The sequence below is a fragment of the Solanum pennellii genome, chromosome 3 (assembly GCF_001406875.1).
Source record: "Solanum pennellii chromosome 3, SPENNV200".
In the NCBI taxonomy this organism is placed as follows: Eukaryota; Viridiplantae; Streptophyta; class Magnoliopsida; order Solanales; family Solanaceae; genus Solanum; species Solanum pennellii.
The window spans coordinates 33,538,388-33,548,848 of record NC_028639.1 but is presented as its reverse complement, the minus strand read 5'-3'; the positions used below and the strand labels follow the sequence as shown (position 1 = coordinate 33,548,848).

Sequence of the window (10,461 nt, the reverse complement as noted above, 5' to 3'; positions counted from 1 at the left end):
ATATATATATATATATATATATATATATATATATATATAGTAAGGGGAGGTTGGTTATAGAGGCTATAGTGTTAGGTAACTCTGTCCACCAAGCTTAGAACAGATGGAAGAAATCATCTAGTGATTTTGTCTCGGGGTTTGAACCTTGAGATCTGTGTTGTTTAACTCACTTCATTGATTATTAGGCCACACCCTTGGATAAGGATAAAAAGACACATTTATGAATTCAATGATTCTGATTGTTAATGAAGGAGTAGCTGATGTTTCTTTTAGAAGAAGAGTATTTAGGTTAAATAAAAGGGATTTTAGGCCTTTAAACTTTTTAATTTTGGAGTTTTCAATTGTGATATCAATTTCACTTGAAAAAAAAATTCAAGGTTGTGAGTGATAACCAGTATCATGTGAAACACTCAAAAGAGTTTCACCTTAAATTTTCAATTTAAAGTAAAAATTGAAGCAATTGACAAAATTATAAAAACAACATCAATTTGTGAAAAATGGAATATTATATAGGCAGAATAGTCTGGCGCTCGTACTTGTATCGATTGTATTATGGACTCTTCTACTTAGGTTTTTGTCATCTGGACTCCTGAACTTAACCAAAATGAGATTTTTAAATCCCTCTGGCATATGTGTATCTCACTCTCCCTTAAATAGATGACATGTTATATCCATGTTATATCCATGTCATATATTTTAATGTAAAGTCATAATTTTCTTCATAATTTTTTAATTATTAGTAAAAATATCAAATAAAAGACAAATTTAAAAATCTATTTTATCAAATAAAATAAAATTATTATTTTTGTACACCTTTCCTCCACCTTCCCTAACCCACCATCATTGTCAAAACTCCACCATCTCCATATCCCAATTTTTTTCTTCGATTTTTTCACAATCCAGCAATCTGATGAAGTCATGAAACTAATTCACTCCCTGCCAGTGCCATTTAATTTATTATTGACATTTTTAATCCTTTCTATTTTCACTATTTCACCACCAAGCCAGCGTCGTAAAACCCATTAGACTCCAATTGTAAAATCCAATATATCATTTTCGATTTTCCGGCATGGATAGCAATACAAACTGGTCGGAACAAGGTAGAGAATCTCGTCGATGCCGGAGAAATGATGGAGCCATTGCGTCGTCTCCATTTTTGCCGGCGGCGTCCATTTTTGCCGGCGTCATCGCCATTTTTACCGGCGAGATCAAAGTAACAACAACCTAAGTCATCTAACAACCACAATAACAACAACCAAACCACCTAACAACCATATCTAACCAAACTTTTCATAATCCAATGCTAACTACTATTTCACACCCCAAATTGCTTACAAATACAAGAATAATTTTGACACCAAAAGAGGTCAAGTTACTCATTAGAGATATCAACAACTCCACTAATTTCTGATTTTTCTTTGCTTATTGTGTTCAAAATTTTTTGCCCAATTTCGTTTTTTATTTAGGGTAACAAAAAAAAAACAAGAAAGAAGTTGAAAGAAAAATGAAGATAAATAACAATAAGGTGTGGATAAGAAAGAAAAATAGGTTGGGATTGGGGTGGCTGGAAAAAAGGTATTGTGGGGAAGAAGATGGAGGTAGTGTGGGGAAGAAGATGGAGTTTTTTTCCTTTTTAAATTTATTTTTTTAAAAAAATAATTTTAATAACTTAATAGTAAAAGTTGAAATTTCAAATATCATGTTCACTTGCCTTTGCAGGCGTGTGACTACACTCTCTTGCCAACTCATCTATATTAATGCCACATAAGGATGATCAATGGTCAGAGGGGTTTAATATATTGTTTTATGTTGAGTATAAGGGTCCAGATGACAAAAAGCTAAGTAGAAGAGTCCATAATACAATCCGATACAAGTACGAGGGTCCACCAGACTATTCTGCCTATTATATATATATATATATATTAGATATATATAATGTGTGTAAAACCCAACGAAATAAAATGATTTAGAAAAGGAATTGGATTAGCTTGAAGCAAAGAAGAGGGGCGGGTGGTGCAAATTAAGGAGGAAGAAGTGCTTGAGGCTTGAAGATTTACGATCAAATGTACCAAAACAAATGCTAATATGTAACCAAGACACGGTAAATAACAACTTGGCCGCCATAATGAGTTCAGCCGCCACAACATATAACCTACTCACGGTTTCATAAAGTTAGTGTTCAGTTGACAATGTCATGAGTAGAAGAGTCTAGTTTACAATTCGAACCAAGTATAAGAGTCTCTCAGGTCATCCGGCCTAAATAAAAGCACATGGAATGTATGTATATCTGAAAATCTATACATTTTTGTGTTTTTGAAAAGAGAGAATTGGAAGAAGGCAAACATTGCTAGGGCATTGATTAAATTTTTCAAATATCTTTGGCAATGCTCCATCAAAGAATTTTTTTGGCATAATCTCAAAATTTTGTCAACCAAGATAAGCAATGATTAATTCCTTTCCAAACAAGTGGATTTTCTTCAAAATCGGGTCTGATAGTTTGTGGTGACTATTCAGAGCAACAATATTTGCCTCTATATGTAGCCTTTTTATATGTATATATTAATAAATGGGATATTTAGTTACATAAAATAAACAAGGCATTTATGGAATTTAACTTTTATGTTTGGAGTTCTCATTTTTAATATAATATAAGATAGACGGACGGATATAATTTACTATATTTTAATTGTCTTCTTTAACCAATAGTATAAAAAAACCTCCAGAAAATGGATTTTTATTTTGTACTACTTTAAAATCTTGGGAGAAAAAAATTTGTGTTGTTTTAATGGAAATGAAGGGGTGATAAGGATGGAGGAACTTGCAGCAGTAATCCATCCAATCTTTTAATGAACATCCAATTCTAAGATGCTTGCAGAAACATGGTACTGTGTGGGTTTGTTTTTTACAATGGATAATTGGGTCTTTGGGTTGGGTCTAAGAATATGTGGACCAATAAGATAGTCACATGATTAATTAATGGAATTTTACACAAACCCGATAGTGTTAAGAGGGAATAGATCCTATCCCTACACTTCTCCAAATAACAAAAATTCCTTAAATTTGGTGGAATCCGGATACATCCAAAAACGTCCCAAACATCGTATCCCGATGTCGGATCATCCCTCGACGTCCCGATAAATTGCGTCTCGGTTTCGGATACATCACTCAACGTCCTGATGCATCGCGTAAAATGATGTATCCGACCGATATATCATGTTAAGTGATGTATCCGAGAATAGGAGAGAGTAGGAATTTTTGTAATTTTTAAAATTGTAGGAAATTTTAGAGAATATGGTAAAAAAAGTTGTATATTTAGGTCATTTTTCCTTGATTAATTAATCCTGGTCACCAATTTTATGTAACTGTTCCATTAAGAAAGGGACAATTATAGACCTAAGAAAATGTTGTGGCATTTCTGATCTTATAGATGGAGAAGTGGTATTTTTGATACAAGTCCAACATCCTCATGAAAAGGAAAAGAAATAAATCCCAACTACCCAGGGAAACATTTAAATGTGCCCATTATATTCCATACTAGGAAAGTATGACTAAGTCTCCTAAAACCATGGGAAGTAAGGTTGACTAAATTGAAGGAAAAACTCCTAATTTGTGGGTAGTTTTAAGAGCCTTTACCCCATACTTGTGGGATGATTTAGGCCTTCTTTGGTTGGTGGTCGGCCCTCAATCTATATCCTCTTTGACTTCAGTTTGGCCCATAAAATAATTGTAACACTTGCCAATCATCTCCTTGAGTCTTGAGATCCTCTTCCACAATTAGCATCTTCTTTATTTCTCACTAAAAGCCAAACTACCTTCTGTTGCAATTCCTTAGCTTGAAATCTTGTGAATGACCTTCTTGGTATTTCCAAAGATTCATCCTAGTCCTTGGTTCAATCAGTCACAGCTTACTCATACCTCGATTTTTCCATTGGGTATTTATTATCTTTCACTAGCACATGGTAATCCTGCACATCAATATTTAGATAAATGACGAAATCACCCAGTGTATTTTCATTTCATCGGAATTTAAACTTTGGTCTCTGATGATTCTTATTCCACTCCATTGATTGGTAGAATACTTCTAGAATTCAAACTCTATAGTAGATCTATAAATTAGAAGTCTGCAACAAAATATCTGATGTTTAGTAGTCACCAAATCTGCAGACATTCTTGCCCCACTAGAGTGGGATTTGAAAAGAAAAACTTTATCTCTTCGTAGACCATGTGAAGTAAGCAGGCATTCTTGCCTTGTTATGAAAGATTGAAAAGTACCAAAATCTCTTGGCAGACCATGTGGTGATTTCATAGCAATGACATATACTCACCAATTTGAATCATAAAATCATATGTAGCTTTTTATATGACTTTAAGCTTTACCAACATGCATTAACAAATTTGATTTGATTTCTTGAAACTGTGTTCTTCTTTGCACATTTTCTGATACTTTCACCATTTTGTAAAGGTAAACAAGGAGATTGTTAAGATCCAAAGAGTGGTTGCTCCGGTGGGTCAAACACAGCTAAAGAATCTAATTGAAGCTCATGTGGTAAGTACTTCTATATTTTTGTATGTGGCTGCATATGCGCACACAGACACGCTAGATTAATGATACAGCTCATTGGGACATAATTACATGTTTTAAGAATTTGCCATTTATCTGCCCACCATCCAATTTGATTAGCTCCTGTCAAACTTTTTCTAGTATATTTCCATCTACAATTTAATGTGGGTGTGTGTTTGGGGCGGGGGGACTTTTATCTTTCTTTATCCTATGATTAATTAATGGGTTTTGGCCATAAGTTCACCACATGGCTTTAGTCGGTAATACAGTTAATTGATGGTGTGTCTGCTTTGCATGAATGGTATCCACCCCATTTTTCTTGGGATTTTACAAGTAGCCGACCGGATTCACTGTTTACTTCTCGTAATTGATATACACAAGTTATACACTGATTATACAGGCTATGTACATATTAGATATGAAGTTCACATTATGCATTCACTCACTATTTTTGGTTTACACAGTTGGGTGAGGCCATTTAGATTAGTTCTTCATTTTCGTTCTCGACTTTTTGAACGTGTGGTTGAGGTGTACTATGTTCTAATATTAGCGTATCCATTCTTTCTAGGAAAAAACTGGCAGCACAAAAGGCTCTGTTATCCTCAAAGACTGGGACAAATATTTGCCACTCTTTTGGCAATTGGTTCCACCCAGTGAAGAAGACACCCCTGAGGCCAGTGCTGAATATGAGCAACTGGCTTCTGGGCAGGAGGTCACTTTGCAATCTGCAGAAATGCCATTAAAATAAATTTAAATACCAATTATATGCACACAGGCACAACCATGACCACGGTCTAATGAGAAGACAGTTTGTACAGGAAATTCATTTTGAATTTTTAGAATCAGATTGTCTGCAAAAGAAAACAGTGAAATCTGAGAGAGAAATACTTAAGGATGCAAGCTTACCTTTATCAAAGAAGGGACACATATCTTTCGTGGTGCTTCAGCAGTTGTACAGTGATGATGGAGAAATTGTAAATTCTTGTTAATTATGGCATAGTCGTGCCTTTGCCAAGATTGCTTCACTGAAGAACTTGGAAGTTGACACAATGTTAATGCTTCTACTAGTCCACTAATCTCATTTGTTTTTTGCGTTCCAGTGGGCTTTCATTCTCATGTCTAATAAGTTGTAGTAACTTATATTGTGACTTCGACTCTGATTCAAGAATGTGTAAATTAGAACAGCAAAGATTTGCTTGTTCGGAATATATCGATATATAGCAGTGCAAAATGCTTCTTTGCTTTAAGCATGAAATAATAAAAGTGGAAATTTCACAAACCAAGGTAAACTCAACTTTTCTTTTAATATTAGGTAAATCTAGCGACACTTACTCTCCCTTTCTTAGGTGCTTCTCACCTCTATGGCTCGCTTCTCTCGTTCTACTTTATTCTCTATATACGTGTATCTTTGCTTCTCTCATGCCCCTCTATTTGTGTATTTGTGTATCTCTCCTTCTCGTGACCCTCTGTGCGTCTGTGTATTTGTCTATCTCTTGTTCTCTCGTCCCTCTCCCTTTGAGAATTTGGCATTTTCTCGTTCCTCCTTTTCTAAATGTGTACTAGGTACATGTAGAATCCACATCATAGATGAATATTGTTTTACAAGTTAGCAAAACCTCCTAAGCATATATATACTAGTTTTTTTTAATACGTGTGTTGCACGTTATTACCAATTCATTTGAATAATAAGTTTAGCCCGAAATAATATTGCAATTCTTTAATTAAATGAAAAATTTTGTTAGTTAAATGCAACAATGTATATATTTGTTTCAATTTGATGAGGCTCAATCATGTAATTTATCGCATTTCATGAATATTACCTTATAAATGATATTTGTCGTGTATTCTTCTTGTCATCTAACCAGATGTGTTTTGAACATGTATTTCACGTTAAATTGTTTAGATCTCATATGAACATGTGAAGAGAACTATGACAATTGAGAAAAGTTTTCTTTTTTTACCGGTAAATTAAAAATTAAAGTTAAAAGAATATAGTGTATCTGTGAAATCATATATATAATCAACTGTTAATCTTATACCTGTTTAGAAATTGAAAAAAATAATTGAGACTCTAATGTTTTTATACGTATTATGTGATGTTTTGGGATTCTTATAGTTTCTATTATATAATAATCGGAATCATAGAGAAAAGAAAATGACAAAATAAAAAGGACAAAGGAAAAAGAATCGAATCTTACTCATTTACAGGTAAGATTTACTTAGCTCGCTCCTTGCTCGCGGAGCGGCATACCAATAAAAAGAAAACCGTTATAGGATTGGAATCGATGACTTAAGCCTCTTTCTTAAGGGCCTTTAAAGACCGGCCATTATCGGACTCTTATGTTTTTTTTTTCACCGGGCTTGGATCGAGGAAAGCTGATAAGTTCATATATTTGTAAATGATCTTAAATTTTATATAATTTACATAAATTTCATAGTGTAAAGAGTAAATTGCGTTTTATCCCTGTTTTTTTAATTACAATAATCTCTTAAAATTTGTACCTTATAGATACATCAAAGAGTACCTCAGATACATTATAACATAAAACGAATACATAATATGTAGCCCGGATACATTAAAAACTTGCTCGGATATATTAAACACTAGCTTAAATATAGTGTAAAATAAATCGGATACATTAAATACTGGCTCAGATACATTAATATGTAGTTCGGATACATTAAATACATTAATTGAGAAATAAGGATTTTAGAGATTTTCGAAATAAAAGGGGATATTGGAGATAAGGGAAATATAAGACGTGTACTTCAGTAATTTTTTCCTTAAATTAAATTTATTCAACCAACCATGATTTGTCAAAGGAAAAATAGTAAATAAGCAAAACAAAATGTCTAATGTTCATAATAGTAATAACTATTTTAAAACAAACTTCATGATAATCTAAATTGCATAAGTAACATTGATTAATAAAGTCATTCTTTTGTCTTGAGCATCAAAAAAACAAATCATGACCATTCTCCAAATTTTGGTAAAAGATATTACAAGTTTATATCTAAATTACAAGAGAAATTGTTAACACAAACAAATAAATTTAGACTACATCTTGTTAACTTTATATATTAGAGCATTACATACTAATTAATATATTAAGAAAAATATTAATATTATATCAACAAAATTATTTTCCTAAAGTACTCGAGGTTATGGAATATACCCTCCGAGGATAGACATTTTACTTCATTAGAATAGTGGTACCTCATATTTCGCTAAAGCTCAAACTCACTCAACCGTAAAAAATCAGACAAAAAAATGAAAGAAGAAGAAGATTAAAAAAATGTTGAAAAATCAAAGGAAGCCCCTCTATTTATAGTCAACAAAGGGTAGTATGAACAAGTGTTTTTTATATGTCTTATCTAAAAAATATTGACCTTTACTAGAAGACACAACCCTTTGAACTCATGACTTGGTTTATTATTTTGCATACGATCGATCACTTATGCCCTAAAAAATGAGACATAGTTGAGCGTTTATAAAAAAATGGCGTCATTATTGGGGATTTGTTAACGATTGTCTTTTGTTCTTTCCTAGATTTGCATTGTTATGCATTTTGTGTTATTGTTATTTTGTGTTGTTGCTTGCAAAAGGGGGTAAAATGGACCAAACAGGTGACAATGAAAGTGTTGATGGTGTGGGCTTTGCAAATGAATTTACCACTGAAGAAGCACCCATGGATTTGGGTGTAGCCGGAGCAATTCACCAATCAACAGAGGTACATGATGTCGTATATCAAGTGACAAGTCGAATGCTTCATTTGCTACAAATGAGTGGTTATTCAGACGCAAAGCAGTGGAAGACTCAAACTAACTCTTCATAAATTTTGTGGATGTTTGTCTCCCTTTCAAGATGTGAAAATGAACCAAAAGTCAGTTCGACTAAGGTTCTTTTCTTTCTCATTGACCAGAGAGGCTACCACATGTCTTGGAGAGTTACATCGAGGATCAATTACCACTTGAGAGGAATTAAAGACTATTTTTCTCGATAGATTTTATCCTTCCTCTGAGATGTTGAAATTGAGGGATGAGATAAACAATTATGAACAAATCTCGATAGAAATTATGCATGATGTGTGACTGAGTTTCAAGAAGAAGGTAACATAATGTCTAAACCATAGGCTATCGGATCAAGTTTTACTCCAAATTTTCTACTATGCATTGGATTAGGTGAATCAAGGAGTAGTAAGCAACTTGACTGGAGGTTCTTTCATGAACCTTACCTACCTTCAAGATACCATCTCTCTTAACAAAATGACAAAAACTAATGTAGCATGGCATACTCAAGATAGTGTTAAAGGCGCTAGTGTTATTGCCTCAACAATGACAAATGAGATGAGAAAGAAAGAGGAGGAACGAGATAAAAAAATGTTAGATATTTGGAAAAAATCAAGGTTTGGGATCTTGACTAGTATATCAAGTGACAAACCGAAGTTCTTAGCGTCCTCGAAAAGATAATCAAGGTTGAAGAGATAGATATGGTCAATGGAGAGACCACGAAGACAATTATGCAATCAAGATAGAGTTAGAGGAGATGATGGGTATAACCATCGAAGTTGGAATACATATGTACCTTCCCGAAAATCTAATCCTCCTCAAAACCAAGAAAAAAGAAGTGTGAGTGATCAAGTGGTTCTAAAATTGAAGAGATGTTGAACTGAGTTCTAAAAAGAGTTGAGTCTACGGACAACGGGGTCAAGGAACTCAAGAATGATGTTTTGAATTTGACTGAAACTGTTAGCTCTCACTTTGCTTTAATCAAACACTTGGAGACACAAATGAACCATTTATCATCTCAAATGAATCCTACGGCCAAAGGCACACTCCCAAGTGACACCCCACTAAACCGAAAGAATGATATTCATTGCATGGCAATAGTCACAAGGATTGGTAAAGTTCATGAAGGAACCAAGGTAATGTCAAAGGAAAGTGCTAGAAAAGAAGTTGATCATGAGGTAAAGCCTAGTGTACCTATTTGTTTGTGACAGATGAAGAGTTGTCCAAGGAGGACAAAGTGAATGTTTGTGAAGAAAGGGGTGTTGATCCTTGATTAATGTATCACTTCATCCAATACTAATTTTCAACAATCGTTAGTCAGTAATAACTCAATCAAGAGTTCGGTTCGAAACCCACAGGGAGTGGTTCGAGAATTAGTAGCCAAATGTAAAATCAGTTCAAGTTAATCATGACTAAAGACATTTACGAGTAAAGACATCACAAATTAAAAAGGTGACACAAGTGTCAATTATTAAAAGGGTTTTTTCACTCAGTTATCAACTAAAATAGAATATACACGAAAACACAAGTATGGAGATGCGATTCTTCGGATGTGATAGGATTATGGGATAAGACAAACAACAGGGTAATTAAAATTAGTGGAAAACAACTGCATATTAGTAGATAACCTAGACTTTAGTGGGATGAACTCTCTCTCGAGTAGTTTACCTCGAATCAAATCGGTTTCTCTCGAACACCAACAAGCAACAATTAAGCACAGCCTTCACCTTAGTCCATTCACTCTCTCGAGCTGAATGTGTGGAAAGGGTTTAGGATTCACTCTCTCGAGTTGAACCCATGAAAACCATGCAACTACAACCCATTAAATTCAACCACAAATACTGAACGAAATCACTTCTACATGACAATTAACTATCAATTAGCAATATCCAACAGTTATATCAACCCATAGTAACACTATAACAATTGTAGTTTTAGCTAGACATGGTAAAATGCAAGGAATCGATACCAACTGGTGTTTCCATCAACTGGGTATGATTGATATTGTCTTTACACAAGTTTACAATGAAGAATCTTCAACACCCACTTCCAATTTCTTGAAATTGGAAAATTTCAAATCTTCCAAAGCTTAAGACAATGTTCACATCTAG

At 33.8% G+C, this 10,461-nt stretch overlaps 1 protein-coding gene across 1 annotated transcript in view; it reads left to right on the top strand.

Moving 5' to 3' along the window:
* The window catches only part of LOC107013679 (ferredoxin-dependent glutamate synthase, chloroplastic), a 44,980-nt gene extending 39,140 nt beyond the window's left edge, over positions 1–5,840 (top strand). Inside the window, exons 32-33 of the mRNA XM_015213548.2 lie at positions 4,463–4,546; positions 5,130–5,840. Of these exons, the coding sequence (XP_015069034.1) occupies positions 4,463–4,546; positions 5,130–5,309 (264 nt within the window). The 3' untranslated portion in view covers positions 5,310–5,840. The remainder of the gene's footprint in view (positions 1–4,462; positions 4,547–5,129) is intronic.
* The last annotated feature ends 4,621 nt before the right edge of the window (positions 5,841–10,461 follow it).